Genomic DNA, 25504 nt, shown 5'->3' on the forward strand with positions numbered 1-25504 from the left:
CCTACCAGTGATTAGGGCGTGATTCCCTTACGCCCACGTGGATTTTTAATAAAAATTTATATTATTTAAAATTTTAGTAATTTTAGTATAGTATTAGCATGATTTTTACAATTTTATTAATTTAGGGTAATTTTATAAATTTAGTATAAATTGATTAAAAATTTAGTATAATTTATTATAATTATAGTATATTTACAATTATTTACAATTTTATTAATTTAGTAGTATTTTAGCAAAATTTTCTTAATTTAGTGTAATTTTTTATGTAGACGGAGCGGCCTACTAGGGGTGGGAAATCCATCCCGTCATCTGCTCATTGTCTAGATATGGACGACGAGGATGATACACCACGCCAAACGAGATTGTGTGGTATAGATGTATCTAGTCGTAGGCTGAGAGGGGCTGCGACTGACCAGTTGAGGAGGGGATCGATTGTGCAGCAGCCCGATATTGATGACAGAGAGCCCGGTTGCGATTCTTTTCAGGACTACCTGGATGTGGCAGCCCGGACAGTGCGACAGTCCGCTGTTGCACATGATCGCGAGGTTGAGGAGAGCGATGAGCAGCCGACCCAGCGCGTAGGAAGTCGTTTTGCGAGTACAGGTATTTTAGTTTTTTTTTAGTATTTTTTAATATTATTTAGTATAATTTTAGTATAATTTAGTATAATTTAGTATAATTTAGTATTTTTTAGTATAATTTAGTATAATTTTATAATTATCAGGGCGTGTGAACATCACGCCTCACCGTGTGGTCGGGCGTGATAGCCCCACGCCTCACCGTGTGGTCGGACGTGATAGTCACACGTCCGACCACACGGTGTGGCGTGGGGCTATCACGCCCGACCACACGGTGAGGCGTGATGTTCACACGCCCCACCATGAGGTGAGGCGTGATGTCCATACGTCCGTGTATCGAGAGAGCAAAAAAATAGCTTTTTCCACCCCAAAACCCATGAAAGGGTAATTTCGTCCTTTCACGGGGCTGGGTTTAACAACACCCTAAAATAATGGCCTAAATGCGTTTAATTAATAAAATTAAGAAATAAATATTGATAAAATGAAAAACATTAAAAGCTTGGAGGACCAAGTAGCATTTGTTTCATGAATTTGGAAATCAGAACCACCCATCTTCACCTTTCTCCTTTCTCTTTTTTTTTTTTTTTTTGTTTTTTGTTTTTTGTTTTTGAATCAAACAACCAGTCTCCATCAATAGCTTAACAATCTTCCAAATTAAAGATCAATCATATTCCAAGTAAGTCTTTTTTTCCTCTAAATTTCAAATTATGAAAACTAATAAACTCTCCCCATTCTCTTGCTCTTATGGTTGATGCTCCCTTTGAGAATAAAGATTGTTGTTTGCAATCTTCCTTTCAATTTGGATTGAATTGATGATGCAATTTACATGTTCAGTATTTGATATGCTTAATCTTCTGTCTATTTTTGTGTTTTGGCCAAGAGAATATACATATTGATTTGATAAAGAACATGAACTTTTTGGTGCACACCAAGTGTTTGATAAAATAATTGAATGAGTAGGAACCTTGAAATACATGCTATGCTAGGGACTCTCTAAAATTAACCAACGACAGACATAAGTGTTTAGAACATGTAGGAGAAAATGGAAAAAATTAAAAGCAATTTTTGGAAAACCCCTTTTAGACCGAGATACACCAAGCAATCAGGTTGAGTTTTGGACGATTTTCATTTTTGGCAAATCAATAAGCTTTTTGTGCATCAATTCTAGCTATAATGAATCTATTGCTTATGAGAAACACAATTTAACTTCAATTACTTTAAAACAGCTCATCCCATAATGTTTTGTAATAATATGTTCTTTGTTGGAAAAGGAAATTTCCAAGAAAGATTCATAGTTCTAGCTTGTGTTTGTTAGAGATGATCGGGAACAACAACAAAAAAAAAACACCAATTTAAGAAGATTTATGAGTTAAACAATCACATTCACTACCTCAATCCTCATAAAACAATCAAATTTAGCACAAAAAAGGGTTAAGTGTATTAATCTAAGATCAATGAATGGTCATGAATTCGCCAAGTTCTTAAACAGAAATACTTTTGATCGATATGGAGTGGCCTATCTCATAATTTCAGACACTTGAGTTAAATTCTAGGGTGCGGCCAAAGAATATTTGGCATGAAACAAACTCTAGCATCACTAGTCATCACCGTATAGACCACATGTTAATGGTGTTGTACAGGCTGCCAACAAGACAAGTGATAGAAACTTACTGAGATTGGGAAGATAAGTTGCCATTTACACTATGAGGTCACAGAACAAACATCAAAACGCCTATAAGAGATATAAGAGAGACTCCTTGCTCACTAGTTTATGGCATGGAAGCAGTTCTACCTCTTAAAATGGAAATGCAGCCACTAAGGGTACTTCAAACGCTCAATTACCTGAAGCCTAGTGATGGTATGACGATGAGAAAAGATTAAATGCACTCAACCACGTGTAAATGTATGTATCAGACGCGCATGGCTTCAGGTAATTATCTGGGGCTGTCTGGGATCGCCAAAAATCGGTCAACCGATTTATACCGTCCGATTTGATGAATGTATGTATCAGACGCGCATGGCTTCAGGTAATTACCTGGGGCTGTCTTGGATCGCCAAAAATCGGTCAACCGATTTATACCGTCCGATTTGATGAATGTATGTATCAGACGCGCATGGCTTCAGGTAATTACCTGGGGCTGTCTTGGATCGCCAAAAATCGGTCCACCGATTTATACCGTCCGATTTGATGAAATCGGGACGGTGTTCTAAAACTCCCCGCCTAGATGACCACCTCGACCGATTTTTAGAACACTGGTTAATTCACTAAAAAAAGAGTATTGTCAAGATGAGCCGTCAACATCATAGACATGGATGGAAAAGAATTCATGGATCCCATCAATGAAGACGGACTAAGGCTCTCTTTGTATATAAAAAAAAAAAAAATTATACAGCTTGTTAGGATAGCCTAGTGAAAATAAATGGCATAAAATAGATAAAAAAAAAAATAGCATGTTAGTTTGAAAATCCGAAATAGCGTCCTAAGCAACAATTAAGGCATTTCAAGAAAATATTCGGTTAGAAAATCTTAACGCACTAGCCGATGATAACAAAATATATGGTAGGTTTGAAATGTAAACTAATATTTTGTACCCAAGCAATTCCATCAATAAGTGTTTTGATTGCTTGTTATGCTTTCTTGGATGTCTTGTGATGCATAAACAACACCATTTTTTAAAAAACATGCATAAGTAAGTCTTTGCACTAAATAAAGTCATAGAGATAATCAAATTCATAAAATATACGAATAAAAGCACTCTCATCCACGAAGAGGAGGTAGCTCCAACAACTCTTGCGTGAATAATCTTGGTTAGATGCTTGTTGAGAGACAAATCACGAGTCTTTCTCAACAAAGTGATCCACTCCCTATACTCAGTAGTAGACTCAAGGCATCCCATCATCAGTGAGAATGGTGTGCATCTTTCTTTGTGGCCTATTCTTCATAAAGTGAACTGAGTAGTGTCTCTAAGAAATCTTGAGAGGCGTCATACTAGAAGCACAATCAAATAGGGGATAAAAGATGCTCTTATACATTATATATAGTTGAATACAGTAGTCCCTACCTTCAGGATCTTCCACCAGGGGAAGACCCATCGAAACTAAGTATTATTAATACTCTACAGCCAAAGTGTCCAAGCATCACAAGAGGAAGAATAGAAGTCAGTCATCCTCAGTCCTCATCTCTGATAGTGCTTGAAATCTTGATGGATCCACTACACTGTGGGAGCCTTTTGGAGGCCTAATTTCTCCAAAGCCAAATGGGAAATAAAGTATTAGTGGCTACGATGGTCAAAACCAGGGGCATTAGGGGTAGTTATTAATAGTGAATGGAAAAACTCTTTTTTACCTGAAGCAGAATTGGGACCTCCTACCACCTTCTTGGCCCCTGACAAACCTCCTACCACCATTTCAGCCTCCAAAAGGTCCTCCCTCCCTCATCGTACCACCCAAAAGGACCAATCTCTTCAGGACTAGACATGATAAACCAGTAGACCGACCATCGTGTTGGACGCGGTCCTGCATAGTCAAAATAAAATAAGATACAACAAATAGCGTAAAATATGTATATTAGCATACATGCATAACATATTGGCATGTACTTACCACCAATGTCACATTGTCAAATGTCCATGCATATGACATCGACTGCAAGAGACGGGCCATCGAGGAGCACTCATCTTGCGGGTGCCTATCAAGGTCATTATTGATAAAACATTTAATAAGAAGAGAATATAGATACTCAGATGCGCAGTGCTAGGAGTAGAGTATCTCGGCTCATCCACACTATATATAAGTTGTTTGGTAATCCCGTCAAGGAATCAAACACTCATCCAAATGTTGATCAAGATCTATTTTATGACCTGAAGAATTATTAGCCTTCCATTGGCATCTACGAGGGTGTCTGGTTTGAATTGAAGGGATGTGATCTTTGGATACAGACGTTTTTGTCCAGGGTGTGGTATTAGGATATCCAAGGTGTGGGGGGATAGCAAGGGAATTTTGAAATGAGCCATCTTTCTGCACCAATTTGATGGGGGAAATATTAATGAAGGAGTTTGTTGTGTCATGAATTTGTTAACTGTAGTCTAAGAGAGATGAACAGTAGATTAGTGATGGACGAAATGTGGATCGTGCAAAACTAAAGGCAAGTGCACTTTATCATGATCAAGTAATAAAGAATAAGTAGAGTATCGTTCCCACGAGGATTGTGTTTATAGCTATTGATTTTTGTGAATTTCTATTATCTAAGCAATCGAAACTTGAATTGGTTGTGATACGAAATTAATGAATTTAAAACAACTAAATAAAGTAAACAAGTAAGGAAATAGAATGAGTTTAGATATGATGTGAATTACTAGAGCAAAACTTCACCTAACCTAATATATATAATCAACTCAACAATCCTGTCCAAGTTCTTAGTTTTAATCTAGAGACGGTAATTATTTTCTAAGGTAATTAACCAAGCTTTGGTTCAGTCAAGATTAATCCTATTTCACATACAATTATCATAGCTTTGGTCGAGTCAAGAATAAAGGTATAATGAAAGCATTAAGTTCTCTGAAATAACCCCAAAGTTAAGTCGTGAAACTAAACCCTGAAAACCGCACCGCATAGACACAGGTCTAAACTATGTAGTTCCATTAATTATCTTAGTGTCGGTCAACCAAAATCATTAATTGTAATTTAGCTAAGTATTGGCCAAATATCTAACTAGGAAATTAAGCTCCATAGTTTAATTCTCTAATTAATAAATTATGAACTTGAAATCAGATTGTAAGTAAATCATATAATTCGATTAGGATATGCCATAGCTCTAGCTATGGAGGACTTAGTTCATGGTAGATGGAAAGAAAACAAGAAATTTAATAGAAAACAAACTAGAAAACATAATTAAAGAAAAGAAAAGAAAAGATGAAGGAGAATAAACTTTGAAATAGAAACTATAATCGGTTACAAAGGTACAAAGCAAATGAACAAAAAGAAAACTACAAAAAGTCTAAAAGAGAGAGATAAAGAGAATGTGGTGAGGCCTGTTCCATGTTTGTTCCAGGTCTGGTTTCATGCTTCCCAATGTAGGTATTTATAGTTGCACATGTCTTCATGCATTCATTCTAACCTCCAACTTTAATGCTATTAAAGAGAAAATTAATGGAGGATTGAATTCTTTGCTCTAACTTCTTAAACATATGGAGAGTTGAATTATTCTTTGCAACTTTTTAACTTTCATGTAATTAAAGGGAGCATTGAGTAGTGTAACTCCTTCTTGAGCATTCAAAAGACTCTTTAACTTTCATAACATTCCTTGGATAGTTATTTTAGGAATTTATGACAATAAGGATTTATTTAAAGAGTCATGAGTCTTCATTCTTCAACTGCTACGAGGTCACTAACTAGAAGGAGTTCTAACTGTGCAACTTTATTTACTTGAATAATGATTCCATAATTGCATTTTTGCCCCAGATAATACCTAAAAACATATGGAACACACATTAGTTCTTGAAACACAAAACTAAACATAAAACAATTATAAAATATTAAAAAATATCTTAAAATGTATAATTATTATAATTAAAATATATTAAAAACTATATGAAAATGCAAGATAACAATTAGAAGGGTCCGGTGATCCACGACTGCATTTTGATGTGTAAATCACTTTTGGGATGAAGACAATAATGATGTCAAATGAACTAACAGAGAATATCTAGATTGATTAAATATGTGTGACTTTGATATTGAGATGCCTGCATATTTATAGGAGTTGAAATCCTTATAATAAGGTGGACTTCATATGCTAGTGACTCTACTTAACTTTGTGGGCATATGAAAATCTGCAGTTGGTTTGACTCTTACAACATGTGATAGTTATGAGCGCAACATGATTTGGGATCCAAGTGGAAACCAATACAACAATTGATCCATGTAGTCACTAATACTCTGCTATCAGTATCTAAGTTAAATTTTTTTTTTTTAAGTTAATGAGTAAGTTAATTTATCTAAAAATTTAAACATGTAATTTTGCATAAAATTTAAATTTTGATTAACAAAATTATATATAAATTAATTTTAAATTTGAAAATAGATATTGTACTAAAAAACAGAAATCCAAATATCGAAGATGCAATTGAGGGTGCTTTTTGAAGATTTTCCTATGGCAGGCGTAGCTCCCCATTTGTTTGACTCCACCAAACCAAACCAAAGCCTACATTATTGCAACAACCCATATTAAATTATTAATTAATTAATATAATGGTGGTTTTACAAATTTTAGTTGGAGCAAAGTTGAAATGATGATGGCGCTATTAAGAAGCTCTGTTCTGTGTGGATATTCTACCAATTTCAAACTCTATTCTTCTTCCTCTCGTCTGAAACCCAATTCAATCAGTAGATGTAGATCTCCTCCACCTTCAAAATTGGTTTCTTTTACCAACAACTTAGATTGGATCAAAACACCAGCGTTTAGGAATGGTGAAGGCAGCAGTTGGAAAAGTTCCAGTATGTCTCAAAATGATGCTTTTGTTGATCAAGGATCCTCTGAAGATATTCAAGCAAATATCAATAGAATGGTTCGTTTTTCTATATTGATTTTATATTTATTTTTCAACCACTTGGCAATTTATTGATGAATTAAAATATGCAGAGCAAGTGGGTTGTAAGTGCAATATTTGTGGGTGTTCTAGTATGGAAGAATGAAGCAGAATCGTTGTGGATAGCAATGGGATCTGTTATAAATGTAATAATATGTGCAACCTTGAAAAGGCTATTGAATCAAGAGCGGCCTGATCCAAGTTTGAAATCAGATCCAGGGATGCCATCTTCCCACGCTCAGTCTATTTTTTACATTCTTATGTCCATCATTCTTTCAGGTCTGTTTTCTCTCCTCTTTAACTTATTTTCTGTATGCATTCAACTATTTTGTGTATGCATTCAACTTTATTTCGGCTGGTTTTGGGGTTAGAGCGAAGTGAGCTGTTAAATACCGCCCCCAAATTACTTATAACCACTTCCATTGGACTTTTTTTTTTTGTCATTTTGATCAAAAACTGAAAATTCTCTCTCCAAAATCATAAACCTGAACAACAATAATTGAAATTATGAAAATAATTAATATGTGACAACCCGAACCTCGAAAATGGATGATTACGAGTCAGAAACACTAAAATTTAATTTTTTTTTATCAAAGAACTCATGAAAATAATACATATTTTTCATGTCAATTTTGCATTTTTCGTCACAAAAAATTGAACGATTTAATATTTTTCGTAACTAAAAATTAGAGAATTTTGCATTTTTCAAAATTTGGTCTAAACGGATGGTTCATTCCCCCCGGTCCATGGCGGGAACGGATGGTGCATTCCCCCGGTCCATGGCGGGAACGGATGACGCATTCCCCCAGGCCCATGGTGGGGGCGGATGCGCCATCCGTTCCCGCCATGGGCCGGGGGGAATGCGTCATCCGTTTAGGTCAAATTTTGAAATTTTCTCTCAATTTTTTTTCCCAGTTTTGCAAATTTTAATGCAAAGGACAAAATTGTCCAAATAGAAACAATGATAAGTAATTTAGGATTGGTAAATAACAAAACCCCTGACTTATATAGAAATGAGTTTAAACGGCGATGATCGTGAAGGTTATCAAACCTTCGTCCAAACATGCGTTCCCTATTCTATTAGATTAAGAATAGGGATACAGGTTGAGATAGAGATAAAGATAAATGGTAATTGTTGGGATAAAAATAAAAAATATAATAGTCGAGAATTATTATTCAATGTTTGGTATGTGGGATAAGGACGGGGATAAAATAATACATTTTACTATTTTAAACTTATTTAAACTACATAACATTAAATTGAGGGATAAGATGGACTTTTCTATCATATTAAAATCGTAGGAGCTTATCTCATCTCCTTATACCACCCCCTCATGGGTATAGGATTTGAAGGATAAGAAGTTTATCTCTCATCCGTCTCACTGTTCTATCTTCCAAACAAACACGGGATAACTTATCTCGTGTTTTTTTTATCCATATCTCACCTCCTATATCCCTTCTAACAAACACCCATTTAATAAAAAGATAATCAACAACCTCAACCCACTCAATTAAATTACCGAGTTAAAAAATTAGTTATCTAGTTTAAAAATTTATAAAAGAAGTTCGTAGTATTATGCAATTTGCATATTAGTCATTCCCTCAAAATCAAAGTTAAATGTAAAATGAACTTCTCAAATGAATTAAATTAGGTCTAATACATCACCAGCTTCCTGAACTTGTCCATAATAGTAGATTGATTCCCTGAACTTTGCAAGTGTCTTACTAACTTCCTAAACTTGCTTATTTCATATCACCAGCTCCCTAAACTTGTCAATAAAAATTTATTAGCTCCCTGGACTTTGTAAATGTCTCACCAGCTCCCTAAACTTACTTATTCCTTAACAACTAAATACAAAAATCATAATACTAACTCGGATTAAGGTGTCAAAATACTCCTAACGTTTTGCGTCAGGAGTAATTTTACCCTAATGTCTAAAATGGTGCAATTTTACCCCTAACATTAGTAGTCAAGAGCAAATTTATAAATTTGGTGAATTTTTTTAAATTTTTTTGTCCAATTCGTTCAAAAGTCAGTATATTTTTTTTTATTTTTGTTCACATCCGAACATATGTTTGTGATTTGTTACTGATAAAATGACGCACGTGTGAAGTGTAGATGACAAGATTCATGACCGAGAAGACAGTTTGATGAATTATTTCTTAAATTAACTCAACTTATCAATATTAGGGGTAAAATTGCTCTTGGCTTCCAACGTTAGGGATAAAATTGCATCATTTTAGATGTTAGGGATAAAATTACTCCTGACCCAAAAATTTAGGGGTATTTTTGCACCTTAATCTGAGTTAATATTATGGTTTTTGTATTTCGTTGTTATAGAATAAGCAAGTTTAGGGAATTAGTGAGACATTTGCAAAGTTCAGGGAGCTAATCAATTTTTATGGACAAGTTTATGGAGCTGGTGATACGAAATAAGCAAGTTTAAAGAGCTGGTGAGACACTTGCAAAATTCACGGAGCCAATCTACGATTATGGACAAGTTCAGAGAGCTGGTGATTAAGCCATTTTTTTTGGTAGAAACAGGAAAAGAAGGACAACACGAAGACCAAACTAGCCAGGGATCAGCCTAGGAAAGCTAACCCCAACTCTATCCTCTAAAAGGAGAGACGAAAGAAAGATAGGAGGATCAGAAAGGGTGGTAACACCTAACATCCCCTCATGCCCAGTCGCCGCCAAGCGATCCGCAATCCGGTTCTGTTCTCTGAAGATGTGGCTGAACTCTAAGAACTCAAAGGAGGAGCCAAGATTTCTAATGGCTTTGATAAGGTTCTGGCTATTAAGACAAATAGCATGATTATTAGAAATCATACTAATGGCCTCCTTATTGTCAGACTCCACAGAAAGCCTCTTAATACCCAGATTTCTGGCAAGCTTGACACCAGAAAGAATACCCCAAAGCTCCGTTGAGAGTGACGAGCCCAATCCTAGCTTATGGGTGAAACCAGACATCCAGGCACCCCCCGCGTCTCTGAGAAAACCTCCGGCCGCGACTCTCCCATTGTTGAGGCAGGAGCCATCCGTATTCAACTTCACCACCCCCATCCTTCGGCCTGCTTCAACCAACAAGGTAAACCTCTTTATTTTGGGTAGACCTGGCAAGGGGGTCCCTTTTGAAGCTCTCAGTAATAGTAAGGAGCTTTTTCGAGAAGAACTCAGGTAAGTTCTGAATAAAAATAGTCTTCTCACCAAAGATCTCCTCGTTCCTCCATTTCCAGTGTTGGTGGCAAATAATAGCAAAGAAAATATCACCATGCTCCATGTTAGCCAGTAACTTTCCATTAACCCCTTTAGAGAACCAGTCATTCTTAGAGTGGGCAAAGAAGGAGGGGAGAATGTGGTGCGGGAGAACTTTCTTCCAAACCTCCTTACTTCTAGAGCAATCCCTAAGGGCATGGCACAAGGTTTCAACATGGCCTCTGCATCTACTGCAAGCTCCTGAATCCGCCAAATGCCGTCTATGTCTATCCGAATTAGTAAGCAACCTGTCCTTAACTCCCAGCCACAGGAAGCTTCTCATTCGGTAAGGGATTTTCAGAGCCCAAATGGATTTCCAAGTATCCGAGAGAGGGTCGGATCTGTTGAGAGTAAAGGCTTCAAAGGCAGATTTGCAAGAGTAAGCTCCATTGTTGGTCAGGGCCCAGCAATGCCTATCCTTGTCCTCCTCAAGATTACTAATCTTAACTCCCCTGATTCTGAGGAGAGTATCCTGGCTCAAGAAAGTATCAAACTTAGACCAAATCCAGTCCCCATCAGAGTCCACCACATCAGCAATCTTCCAGTTGCGGATATCACTAGGCGGGGGTGAGCTACAAACATCTATAAGCGGCTTATCTCCGATCCAGGTGTCATACCAGAAGCTAATGGACTTACCATTACCCACCTCCAGGCCAACCCCCGAGCAGAATTCAGCAAACACAGCACTTAGCCCTTTCCAGAGGAAAGAACAATTGACAACTCTCTCCTTAGGGCCCCCAAAGATTTTGTCCTTTCGATACTTGCCACAAAGCAGACGAACCCAAAGAGAAGAAGGGTTTTGCCACATTCTCCACAGGAGCTTCATTAATAAAACTTTGTTGTTGTCCTTAGCTTGTCTAATGCCAAGACCCCCCTGCTTTTAGGCTGGCAGATCTCCTTCCAAGGGACAAGGTGAATCTTCCTTCCCTCTCTAGACTCTCCCCAAAGGAACCGCCGGTTGATTTTGTCAAGCTCATTGAGAACCGGCTCAGGCAATTTACAGGCTTGCATGATATGATTGGGAGCCGCACAGTTGACAGACTGAATTAAGGTTAGACGGTCTGCCATGGAGAGAGAATTGGCCTTCCAACTAGCACACAACCCATTAGTTTTATCCAGAGTCTCTTTAAAGGAGGCTTTGGATACTCTGTCGCTGTGGAGGGGGACCCCAAGATACTTACCCAGAAAGTGAGTAAGAGGAATGCCAGAAAGATCGCTAAGTTTTTTACAAATGCTTCTATCCATGTTCTTAGAGCAAAGCATCCGAGACTTATGGACATTGATCTTCTGGCCAGAAGCGGCGCAAAAGCAATTAAGGATATCCATGACCACACCTACTTGCTCCTCATTCCCTTCCACAAAGATCATCACATCGTCAGCGAAGAACAAATGGGAAATAGGAGGGCAAAACCTGTTAATGGACACCGGATGGAGAATCCCCTTACTCACAGCCTCTTGAATCAGGTGAGCCAGCATTTCCATAGTAATCACAAAAAGAAAGGAGCTCATAGGATCTCCTTGCCGGATACCCCTGGAAGGAGAGAACTCATCAGACATATCTCCATTGATCAAAACCTGGAAAACAGGAGAAGAAACACAACCCTCAATCAATCTCCTCCAGTTCTCAGGTATAGCTGGTGATTAAGCCATTAAATTATAAATATCTTTTTTTTTTGGATAATTATAAATATCTTTTATATGAAAATATTTGCTCGCATATCTTTTAATTGCAAATTACATAAATCACATACTTTGCGAACTTTTAAACTATCTATCTAAGTTTGAAAAACGGAAAAGTAACGGTTTATTTATTTATTGTAATTTATCCCAATATTTATTTTTTTTTATCGAGCACTATGCATTTTTCCTAATTTGGAGGGATAAGGTTCAAAATTACCCTAATTATTTTAGAAAAAACAAATTTGTCATTCACCTATAAAATGTTGATAATTACTTCTATCGATTTCAAGTAAGATAATTTTTACTTTTACCTAATTGAAAATTTAAAGAGATTGGTTGACTTTTTCTTTGATTCTTTATTTGATTGTTAAATTATAGTTTTCAAACATCAATCATATCTGAAATATTGATTGTGTTATACTAATATACTGCCAAAATAAATGAAAATTTATTAAATTGTTTCAATTTATCAATAAATTTATTTAGAAGATTTGATGTAACAAACAAATAACGGTTAAACCAGACGATTCAAATTTTTTATTAGGTATGGCTAAATTGAGCTTACTTCAAGTTTTAATATTTTGAATGGATCAAATGAAATAAACTTGATATATTTTTAACCATATCATTTACTTTTTCCATTTGAATTAGGATCCGTTTAGTTTATCTGCTGTTTGATGTTACGATTTGCTGTTAGAAAAAAAACTATTTTTCATATATAAAAGGCAAACAACTGTTTCCTAACCAAACACCTAAAACTCTTATTTTTAATAGGCTTAATAGGTATCCAGCCCCATAAACTTGCAACTTTTTTTCACCTGGCGCCCTCAACTTAGGGGACAACCTCTCAACCCCCACAACTCTCCAAAAACATCACATACAGCCCCTTACACCCTTATATTCGGTCAAAATATTGACCCGTACCTTTGACTGTTGACCACACCAATGCCACGTGTCATTTATTTTTCTATGTCATCAAAAATAAGAAATGATGAAATTGCCGTTATGCATACCCTTTGCTCTAAGAACGATTGATTTCTCCATTCTCCTCATCTGCTTCTCCATTTCATTTCTCCAAACTCAAAATGAAGCATCTTTCACAATGATTCTTCCAAACCCTTGAAATTTCATCATCCATATTCGATTAATTTAAACCTTCAAACTTTATATAATCTTAGCTTTTCTTAAACGTGTGAACAGAAATTTGAAATGGGGTTTAGGGTTCGTGTCACAATTGGGGATTCAGAGGATACAAGGCATGCAAGCTGAATTATTTCACATATATTGAATTATTTCAAGAACAACACAAGCCCTAGCCTAATTGACAAAAAAAAAGAATTATCTCAGAAGAAGAAAGAGGCAAACCAGAAGAAGAAGAAGGAGAAGAATAAAAAGAAGAAGGTAGAGGAGGAATAAAGGAGATGAGGGAGATGAATATATATTTACTGTTGAACTTGAATCGGAGACCGATCGGAGACAGAAAAGAGGGGAATCAAAGGAATTGGAAAAGAGGAAGGAAATATTTCTGAGGAGAAGAGCTTTAGCGATTTAAGAAGAAATGTGATTTTTTACTGTTTAGGTTTCTAAAGCCAACCTTCATGCGCGTTCCAACGAGTGCAATCCCAACTTATTCCATGTCAGAGCCATGTAGGCGTTAAGGGGCTGTATGTAATGTTTTTGGAGAGTTGAGGGGGTTGAGAGGTTGTCCCCTAAGTTGAGGGGGCCAGGTGAAAAAATGTTGCAAGTTTAGGGGACTGGATACCTATTAAGCCTTTTTAATATGAAAAGACATACAAAAAGAGAAAATGGAGTAAACAAACACCCACTTATTTTCAATCATGCATTGAATATGCTAGTTAAATATAAATTACCATGGTCGACCCATTATTTCTCATTATAAGTTCTAATGCAATTAAAATCCCCAACGATAAACCAAGGACCCGAAATAGATTAGCTCAAGTTACGCATCTCATCAAAGAAGATTCTCTTAAACTGCAACATGGTTCTACCATAAACACACGTCAAAGGCCATGCAAAGCACTCCATGCATCGTAACTTGGCAATGAAGAAACTGGTTATCCCTTAACATAACAAAAATAGTGACATCAGCGACATCGAGAACAACTAGATACCTCTAATGAAACCATCCATCTCCACTACTTCTATGTTAGTAAACTTCATCTTACAACTAAGCTCCAAAGCCCTCGAACCCGCAAGCCTAGGCTCAAGCAACACAAAAAACGTAAGGTTATGCGAATAAACTAAATGCCTTAAGGCATGCTGAAACATGGTGCCACTAGCACCGAAATAATCCCATGCGAAAATCTTCGTAAAAAAATATACGGAAAAAGACGAAATGGAACCCTTTACAAGTCGTTGCCATGAGGGATCACCTCATTCTCATGTTCGATGCCACGCACCACGTGTGTACTGGACTCCATGCGCTCTCACTGATGTTCACTTAATCAATAAGTTTCCCACTCTTATTCTCCAAAATAAAACACCTTATGAGGTTCTTAATCACAAACCTCCAATCTACTCTCACCTCAAGGTCTTTGGTTGCCTAGCATTTGCCTTAAACCATGTTCTTTCAGCAGACAAACTCTCTTATAGGGGAGTTCCTTGTGTCTTTCTTGGTTATCCTTCCTCACAAAAGGTTATAGACTCTTGAGCCTTCTTAATTCTCAATCATTTGTCTCTCGAAATGTCCTGTTCTATGAATTCTTTTTCCTTTCCAATCAAACTCATCTCAGGCATATATGCAACCTATTCTAACTACTCAACCCACCACTAACTCTCCCAATCTATTTGAGGACCTTTATCTTAACTTTACTGATGAAATTCCCATACTAGTCCTACTCTATCTCCTTCTCCTATTCCTACACCCAATTCTCCTCTTCCTGTTGTGTTTAACTCTCAATCTCCCATATTTGAACATCCTTGGTTACTTCCATAAAAAAACATCCTTAGTTACCATTTCCTCCTATTCGAAGATCTTCTAAGTCCAACACTACTCCTTCCTGGCTTAAGGACTATAATACACCTCATATATCTAACCTTGCCATTATTGACACAGATCATAGATTCTCATACTTTATGTCAGTTCTCACCCAAACTAGTGACCCTATTTTTTCAAAGATGGCCTTTATCATCAACACTGGATTGATGCCATAAATGTTGAACTGGAAGCATTAGAAGCCAATGGGACTTGGGAAGTTGTTGAACTGCCTGCACACAAAACATCTATTGGCTATAAGTGGTTATTTAAGATAAAGTACCATTCAGGTGGTAAAATTGAAAGATACAAAGCAAGGTTGGTTGTTCTAGGATGCAGACAAAGATATGGAGTGGACTATAAAGAAATTTTTGCAGTAGTTGCCAAAATGAGCACAGGGTTATACACATTTTGGTTGCAGAATCAATTCTCAATCCAGTCTTATCTCAGCTTCAAAGGTCAAATCTTCCATGGCTTGCAAACTCAAAAAGTCACTATATGGACTCAAGCAAGCTCCAAGACAGTGGTTTTTTATGCTTTCCACCATTCTTATTTCGTTGGGGTACTACCAATCGAAGTCGGATTACAGTTTATTCATTCAACAAACCGCAACTACTATTACAATCATTTTGTTCTATGTTGATGATTTAATTATCACTGGAAATTGTGTAACTTCGATTGCTCAGTTGAAAACTATGCTATCTCAAGTGTGCACATGAAAATCTTGGCAATCTCAGATACTTCCATGGTCTGGAAATAGATAGATCTCCTACTAACTTTTTTTGTTTCTCCGAAGAAATATACAGAGGATATATTGAGAGAAAATGGTAATTTTCACTCCAAACCTGTAAAACTACCCTGGGAAAGCAACCTGAAATTCACACCTGACATAGAAGAGCTCGTGTCTGATCCAACAACATACTAGAGGCTCATTGGGAAACTGATCTGCTTCACCATTACAAGGCCAAATATAACTTTTACTGTGCATTCGCTGACTCAATTCCTTCATTAGCCAACTTCCATTAATATGCAGGCAACATAACGAGTCTTGAGGTACCTCATAGGCACTACTGATCAAGGCATTCTTCTTGCTTCTCAATTTGCTATTCAGCTTATAGCTTATTGTGATAGTGATTGGGCAAGTTGTCCAATGACCAGAAGATCCACAACTGGATAATGTATCTTTCTTAGGCAATCTCCCATATCTTGGAAAGCTAAGAAGCAATCAGTGGTGGCACGATCCTCAGCTGAAGCAGAGTATAGGGCAATGGCTTAGACAGCCTGTGAAATCACTTGGCTTGCATCTCTTCTCAAAGACATTGGTCTCAAGAATCTTCCTCCAACAGTACTTAAATGTGATAATCAAGCATCCATTTTCATTGTTGCCAATCGTGTGCTCTATGAACGCACCAAACACATAGAAAGTGATTGCCACTATGTGAGGGATCAAGTTGCTGCTGGATCAATCATCCCAGTTCATGTTTCCTCCTCTGACTAGGATACAAATGTGTTCGCTACAGTTCTATCTGTCAAAGGTCATGATTGACATATTCACAAGCTTGGAACTTCAGTACCTTCTTCATTGCCAGCTTCGTTTTAGGAGTATTCAGGGGGTTATTCAAGATTTTAAGTATTTTCCATGGTCTCTTTTATTATTTCTTGTTAATCCATGGACCTATTATATTATTGTTATTTTTACCGTTGTTTTGTTTTGTCTCAATGATACATATTGTCATTTGAGGATGTTAGTTTTCCTTTTTTGTCTGTTGTTGGTGTGGTGCCTTTATAGGCACTGTTTCTGTGTTTTCCGAGTATGATGAATAAAAGGAATTATGTAATTCTCTTCTTTCTCTTCTTTCAATGTTTACTATCCAAAGACCATCTATTATTACATACTCTATATCAGGGTCATTATCAAATTTAACGAAGTGAAAACCATGTCCCAAATGCATCATATCAAAGTCCACAATTGGTTTCCAACAATAGCTCACTTTTGAAAAGCCACGTAGCCAAGGTCCCCACCTAATAACTTTGATGATCAATGCATTCTCTCAGAGGATGATTAACTCTTTCTTCAACGTCGGATCAATTGATATCTTAGGGTTCGAAGGATCATTGTTATTGAAATCAATAGAAACCTTACTAGCGGCCCTAAGATATTTTCTAACTTTTGGTGTCCTAGAGGAACCATTCACTTCCATAATAACTTTCCAAGCTTTCTTTGGAGAAGCAGGCTCCATACCATTGGTCCAACCCTACCTGTCCGGCTGATGCGGTAGGCGTGGTTACAAGGGCGACGCAGACATTCAAAGTCACAGTTCTAAGTTAATAAATTTTGTTTTATTGTGTTGAATTAGTTTAGCGTCTAATGTTAAACCAATATTATAAAACTCGGATTGGACCGGCTGGTCCGACCGGTTGAACCAGAAACCGGCCAGATCTCCAATCCAAGTTGAACTGGTTTGCTGCATATGCAACAAACCGACTAGAATCGGGGTCAAACTAGAATTTGAGAAAAAAAATTCAGGCGCAACATGAGCTTCCTATAGATTCCCTTAATTTTTTTTACTTTATTTATAACACTTACTTCTACATTGGCTTGCCTCAACTTTGATGTGGGAATTGTTTCCATCTCAAATTCTTTTTAATATTTAGTTGGGACCCTCCAATATCAAAATTTATCCATACATTTTTGCCTTTTCTCAAATTTTCTCTCTCTACGGAATAGACTATTTTTTTTTTTTTCTAGTTCATGGTATTTTTTTTCTTTTCTTTGACTTCTTTTTTTATACATAATTTGTTCTTAACTCTTAATACAGCCTTTGAGTGTTTAACTTTAATTTTGATGATGGTTTGGATTATAATTAATTTATAAAAATAATTTCAAATTAATTATATATGTATATATATTATTTATTTATTTATTATTACATCATCCGGTTCGATCAATCCGAACCATCCGATCCGACCAACTGACCCATGACCCAACTATAAATCTGGTTTGATGTCCGGTCCGGTTCTGATAACATTACGTTAAACTAATTTTTTTTTGAGTTCGTATATCTTATAAATCTACTCAACAAGTTTTAAGTAAAAAATGAATAAAAAAATTGTTTACAGTTTTCATTTTCATTTCATTTCTATATCATAATAAAATAGATTTAATAAAATAGATTGACTTATACCAATATAATAAGATGCTTTACATGGTTTCGTTGCAGTTATAGAAAAGTTTGGAATCAGTGAAGCAACATTGAGCATGACAACAGTTACGTTGGCATGTGGCTTATATCTCGTAAGTATCAAACCTAATCTTTCCAATGAAATGCTTGTACTAGCTAGGCCATTTTTTTATATCTCTGCAAAAAAAAAAAAAAAAAAAAAAAACTAATTAGATGACTAAAATATTTTAGGATAAGTTTATATATATATATGAGAAAGAGAGAAAAGAAGAGAGAAAAAAAATTCTGATAATGATGCCATGTGTGGTGTTTTAGGAAATTCCTCGATTCGTTAATGGCCAAACCGTAGTCCTCATTTTGCAATGACTAAAAGCACAATAACCAATTTTAGAAAACGTATAACCACGTAGCCTTATATATATATATATAGTTTACCTAATATTTTAACGGTTTTGATATATACATAACAATTACATATGTAGAATATTCTCACCAATTTTTTAATTTCTATCTATTTTTAGTGCTATTTAATATACATTGAAACTTCAAATATGCATTGAAGCACCAAACATAATAGCATTATTTATATTTTAGGTGTGTTATTGCGTCTACAAATGAAAAATTAATATTTGAGCCAGATCTTCATGTCTGAACCCGATCCTAAAAAGTTTGCTTTTGTAATCACTTGTAAAAGCATTATATTTAGAATTAGATAGAAATTTATGAATCATATCATATTTGCAGTCGTGGTTGCGAGTGTTGGAACAATTTCATACAATGAGGCAAGTGATAGTGGGTGGTGCGGTTGGTTCAGTATATTCAGCAGTGTGGTTTTGGTTATGGCATTCCTTTGTGTTTAAAGCTTTTATTTCCTTTTGGTGGGTTCGTTTGTTTGTTATTTCTGGAGCTGCTTCTTTTTCCTTTGCCTTTATTTTATATGTCATTCGTTATTGGTTATGATCAAATTTTAATTTATATTTTTCTTTATATACATACATGTACGTTCTTTTCGATGCCTAAACTTAGAATTAACATCCATCTTTTATTTATATATCACCATAATTTTTATTTTATTTTTTAAGTTTACACTATGTTTTTACCTATTACATAGTGTAAACAATTTCTTGGTCTTTATATGGAGCTATCACTTTAATCAGCACTTCACGCAAACAAGGATTAGCCTGGATGTTGTACGGGTTTAAAGGTGTCTTCCGTAGTTAAGGTCCATCCAGGACACCACGTGGTTTATCCTTATAAATGAAGTAATGATAAATATAAATTATTATTTAAATAAGATTTTTTAGTATAGTATTTTATTTATGTTATTCTTACTTATATATATATATATATATATAAGAGATAACATAGGAAAGCCCACATTCTGAACCTCAATATGGCATATACATACTTAAAGATTGAACTGACTTATCCTCTTAGGGTACTTAGTGCACAATTCCTTTGTTACAGGCTGTGACTAACTCTAAGGGTTCAAAAATTTGGGTCTGTTACTGTGGTATCGTTGATACCTACAGTCTCCAGTATAGACAGTCAGATTAGACTCACAATATGAACCTAGAAAACATTGAAACTTTTGAATGATTCAATCAATATGATATGCAAACATTAAAGACTTATAAACATGGAAGCTAAACTGAATAGATAATTGTATTAAAGATGAAGAAATAAAGTGTCTTAGGATACAACCAATTCAGAACTCATAGAGGGATCTACAAAAGTAAATAGAAATAAAAGGGTAAAAATCCCTTTTGAAACATGTCGACTCAAGCAGTCGTCTTTTTGAACTTGGTGTGGCAACTTGAGAGTCTGTGGAATAATGGTGGACGGAGATTTTTTCAAGTGTTAATGGTAGGATGGAAGAAGATGAATTAATTCTGAAGGGGATTGGAAATTACAACATAAACTCTGGATTAAAAAGAATGCTTACAAAGGAAATAGTAAATTGCTAACCATCAAAAGCTTGGTACATACTGTAGCAGCCTTGGTCTCTTGGTAAGGAATTCACACCTATGCTGATGGAATAGATTCAATTCAACTTACCATGGTTAAACACATGTCTCTCTTTGAACATACTATTAAATGCATACCCTCTTATTCTAACACTCCTAAGATTGTCTCCGCTCAACTCTCCTTCGAGTTTACAAAGATTGCCTCTGAGATTAAAAGCATGAATGTTCATCTTAATGCCCAATATCCTACTAACTCTCTTACTGAAGCTCTCCACCTTCTAACTATCAATAGGACTGCGGTGGAGACTTTGGATAAGAAAGTTACAACTATCTATAGCCAGCATCATACCATAAACCAGAACATTCACACCATGGTCAATCAGCATCAGACCCTCGGTGTTGCTCTTCTGAACAATCACTAGAAGTACACACACACTTTTTGACACTTCCATCTGGAATGCCAAAGCTCTTTAACTGATTCTGAGTGAACTGAGCCGAAATGAATGCTTCTCTCTTGAAGCCATCAATACTAGTAGAGAAATTTTCATTGGGTTAAAGAAGAGCAATGAAAGTCTTCGAAAATTCACTGACCAGCTTTCTTCCAGACCCATTACTGGTCCTTCTGAAGCTGACAAACTCACAAAGAAACATCCCTTTTAACCAAACCTAAAAACCCTCCGAATATTAGAGTTAACATTAAGAAATAGGTTATTGGTCAATATGTATGTGTAATTGATAAGTTGTTAAGCTTTATATCCTTCTGTAATCTATCCTTGATAATATAATAGATGGTTCAACTTAATGCTTCTGATTCTGATATGTCGTCACTTATTATATGTGCATTTAATTCTTTTAAACTCTGAACTACTTATACAACTTACTTATGTTTAAATTCTATCACTTTTGAAATGTTTAACTTAACGTTGTCATGCTCTGATAAATCATAAACCTTTAGAAAAATATTTAAACAGTAACTTGCATTAAGCCATGCTTTTATATTCTAATATACTTAATGCTTCCGATGTATAGTTTGTCTGTGATACTGAACCATTAATTTATTAAGTTCTGAATATATTCTTTGCTATTGAACGTTTGACCCTCTAAGTATTTTCAAGTTACCAAAATTCAGTAGCGCAACCCTTATGGGGGAGTATCCAGAAGCAAGAGTAAGTTCGGCGATTTTGGGGGAGTAAGTGAAATCTATTCCTTCTCTGAAAAAAAAAATTCACTTTAAAAAAGAGGGAGATTGTTGAAACACAACTTCCATGACTTTTTGATTCTGACAAAAATAACTTATAATAAAATTAGATCCCTAAAATATTTAATTTGAGAATTAAATTAAGTTTAATTTTATACAAATGAGTTTGTTAAATAATGATTATGAATTAATGTTGAATAATGATTATGAATTAAGCATTTAAATTAAACTCAAAGGCAAAAAAAGCCTTAGAAAGACAAATGCCCAAGCCATAATTCTTGTCCGTCCAAATCTAGAAGCCCAGAAGCAATTGTCGAAACAAAATAGGTGTTAACATTGAGTCACATCACGTTGTTCCCAATATAGCAAAAAGGACAAGCTACAGAAGTCATGTCCTCTCAACGACTCTCTTTTGTTACTAGAAGTAGAAAGATTGGACGGTAGCTAAGTTTCGGAAGCAATTAGATTAGACGGTAGCTATGCCTCAGGTGTTAACGGTGGTGATTGGATCATGCATGATGGTGGAATTTGTAATGGACATGTGGGTGTATGTTGATGAATTAAGGTGTACAGACAGCAAGAGAAGGATAAATCTTGAGAGGTATAGGTGCCCGAGGTTTATATCAGACGGTTATGGGAGGGTGATGTGGACAAACAAGGCGTATAAAGAGATGGTGATGGGAGGAGACGACGGAAGAGGTGAGGTGGGGGTGTGGTTGGTGATGAAAGATAAGTTTGATATGTGGGAAATATCGATTAAGTTGTTTTTAGTTTATTAGTCTGCGGTTTTGAAGTTAATTAATTAGTGAGTCTGTTTGGATGAAGTACAAGTGTACGTTAGTCCATTTTATCGTTTAGCTAATATGTTACGAAGCATGTGAGGTGTAAGGCTATATATTGGAAATGTTGTATTTGGTACCTTTTATGTTGATTAATAGAAAAGTTCATCTTCCTCCTCCTTAGATTTCTCTCTGTTTATTTCTCTCTTTTCTTAGCTCAATTTACCAGGCATCATTTGGTATTAGAGCAACCTTCCTCATATGTAATTCAATTCCACCATATCCAAACCTTATCAGATGGCAGACAACACGAGATCAATAGATTGGGAGAAAATTGAAGAAAATCTTAAATCAATGATAAAAAGGCATGTTGGTTTATTACAGAAAAAAAAAGGAGCAAATGGTAGAAGAGATAATGCTTAAACATCAAATGCATTATTGAAGAGCTCAAAGTTCTGATGTCAAATCTAAACTCCACAAACTCCAATGATTCCAAAAGTTCAGCTCCTACGGTAAACCTAAATTCGTTTGACCTAGAAACTCAATTGTACCATCTCTCTACTCGATCCACTAAGTTTGATGAATTTGATTTGGAAGGCTTAAATACTGAAAAAATGGAGTATCAAGGAAAGAAACCCACTCTCAACATTGATTCAAGTTCATCCACGGCTCTTGCATTGGACGGAGAACAACGAAGTTAAAAATGGAAGGAATCGATAACGAGAAGTACAGTTCATTCATTCTTCTGAATCTCAAAAACTAAAATTGCATTTTGAAGGAACTATCCAAGGGAAGTGGGAAGCAATAATAGAGAATTGGAATCTGATTTCAAATTCACTTGTTTATAGTACGTGACAGAGTAATCTAGACATCGATGAGAAACCTAATTTTCTAGGTATTCAATTCTAATCTTACATTGTTGTTATTACTGCATTAATTGATATGTACTATAGAAGCATAAATGTTGAAAATGGAAGGTGTGTCGAAATAGAGTGTTAGTATTGCATTTCATCTTGATTTACTTGTGTCAAAGCTCTGGTCACATGGAATTGTTGGCATTGATGGGAATTCAGGTATTAAGAAGGATTTAGTTGGTCAGAAATATAGTTGGCTTCTCGATATGCAGGTGGATGATGAAGGAAAAGTTATCACAATTTTTGTTGCCATATTCTGTAAAAGCAGGGTTAGTAGTTTAGGCTACACACAATATTTTTTTGTGACATTACAATATAAGTTTTGCTTGAACATATCAGGGGATATTCATGAAAGAGTTTTTCAGTTTCTGACTTTACTCAAATTCCATGAAGAGCTATGTTCTAAATAGAGGCGGTCCTTACAAATAACCTTGCAACATGGAGAAAAGCTTGCTGGAGTGATTCAATTGAAAGAACTGCAAAATGATTGTTCTAATGATAACAATCTTGGAAAAGATGGTTTGGGAGCAGTTTATAAAGGGGCGTTACACGATGGAAAAGAAATTACAATGAAGAGGCTATCAAAATATGTTGGACAAGGAAGTGAGGAGTTTCGGAATGAAGTTGCTTGGATTAGTAATGAGGACACAATAGCTGGAATTTTGGAGTTGGCCGTCAGTCTTAATTTTTCTCTAGCTTTCCATAATAATCCACTCAAAAAACTCATACAGATGCTATTTTGGAGGAAATAAGATCACTTAAAATTGCAATAGAAGTCCAACCTATGGAGTTTCAGATCATTTCATAACATTTGGAACTATTTCTTAGATTTTCTATTGAGTTGCCATCATCTGCCAAGAACAACTTCAGATATTGTGCTTTAGAAGTCATATTTGATGTGTTAAAGATAGAGGGAATGAGGCCGCCACTAAAGTTTGATTTTGTGGTTTGATAGAGGACCTAAGAAAGCCGTTGGAAGTTCACATTTTATATTCAAAAAAGGCATCCAAATATGAAGTTAATTAGTTAATGAGTCTCTTAGGATGAAGTACACTTGTACATTAGTCCATTTTATCATTTAGCTAATTTGTTAGGAAGAATGTGAGATGTAAGATTATATAGTGGAAATGTTGTATTTGATACCTCTTATACTGATTAATAGAAAAGTTCATCTTCTTCCTCCTTAGATTTCTGTCCGTTTCTTTTTCCCTTTTCTTTGTTCAATTTATCAGGCATTAAAGGCCACGAGTGACGGCGGCGCTGGCGAGCAACCAGGCGTTCACGTGCCTGAGTAAGGGTGCGGAATCAGAAAAGTAGTGGAAATGGGAAGGAGAAAAGCTCATGTATTTACCATTTCCGTGCAATAATGGTAGCAATTGTTTTACCTCATGTATTTTTAACGATACCACAAATTCCATGAGTATTTTAAACTAGTTTTACAAAATAAAAGATGATAAAAAAGAAAAAGGGTCAAAAGTGGGAAGTATTAAAATAGAATTGTTTAAAACTTTATTGAAGATGGTTTAACACTTCCCTTGTAGTATATGTTTTCCGTTGAAGTTGTCGCCAAGAAAATGGTAACAACAAAAACCCTGCTCATGCTCATGAATCATCCCTCCTTCTCTCTCCAAACCTTGAAACCCATACCTAGTTTTATTTTCCCCCTTGCACCTTCTAAACCTCTTCCTTTTTGGGGGTTTTGTTCCAGAAAATCTCAGCCAAACACAATCATGTCTGAGCTTAAGCACAAAAATGTAAAAATGATTGAACAAGATATCAAAATTAGCAGCACCACCAAAAGTTTCAGAATATTTAAAAATGATGCTTTTTCTCAATACTTGTCTAAGCTTCCTTCGCAGCAATTTGAAGCCACTCTCAATCGTCTGGTTCGTTCAATTTTTTTTTTCCTTATCTTTATATTGAATGCTTTTATTTATGAAATTATGTTGAGAATGTGAATGAATTTTGATGTGAATACAGAGTGTAAGTCGTTGTTTTCTATCACTAGCTGATGATGCTGAGTCAACAAGTCAGCATTGTAAGTCGTCGTTGTTCTCTATTACAAGAATGATGCTGGGTAATCAAGAATGGTGCTGAGTTATCAAGTCAGCATAATTGTAAGTAATCAAGTCAGCATGAGTAATTCAACAAGTCGATATAATGCTGAGTTATCAAGTCAGCATGGTACTGAGGTGTTAATACAGGTCAGCATGTTCGTGCTGTGTTCAGGACAACATGGTCTTGCTGTGTTACCACTGGTCAGTAGGTCTTGCTGAGTTTGTACATTTTTGAGTAAGGATATTTTGGGTATTTTCACAACCTTGTAAAGGCTATAAAAGGTCTGGGTTGGGAAGTAGTTTCATACGAG

The 25504-nt window shown here is 35.8% G+C and overlaps 1 protein-coding gene across 1 annotated transcript; it reads left to right on the forward strand.

Moving 5' to 3' along the window:
• Nucleotides 1–1133: 1133 nt before the first annotated feature.
• LOC136210921 (lipid phosphate phosphatase epsilon 2, chloroplastic-like) lies at nucleotides 1134–19310 on the forward strand. The gene is made up of 5 exons (XM_066002389.1): nucleotides 1134–1254; nucleotides 6850–7144; nucleotides 7219–7444; nucleotides 18318–18391; nucleotides 19023–19310. Exons 2-5 carry the CDS (start codon nucleotides 6866–6868, stop codon nucleotides 19236–19238), a joined length of 795 nt encoding a protein of 264 aa, XP_065858461.1. The 5' UTR covers nucleotides 1134–1254; nucleotides 6850–6865; the 3' UTR covers nucleotides 19239–19310.
• Nucleotides 19311–25504: the final 6194 nt, after the last annotated feature.

The sequence above is a fragment of the Euphorbia lathyris genome, chromosome 1 (genome assembly GCF_963576675.1).
Source record: "Euphorbia lathyris chromosome 1, ddEupLath1.1, whole genome shotgun sequence".
Lineage (NCBI taxonomy): Eukaryota > Viridiplantae > Streptophyta > Magnoliopsida > Malpighiales > Euphorbiaceae > Euphorbia > Euphorbia lathyris.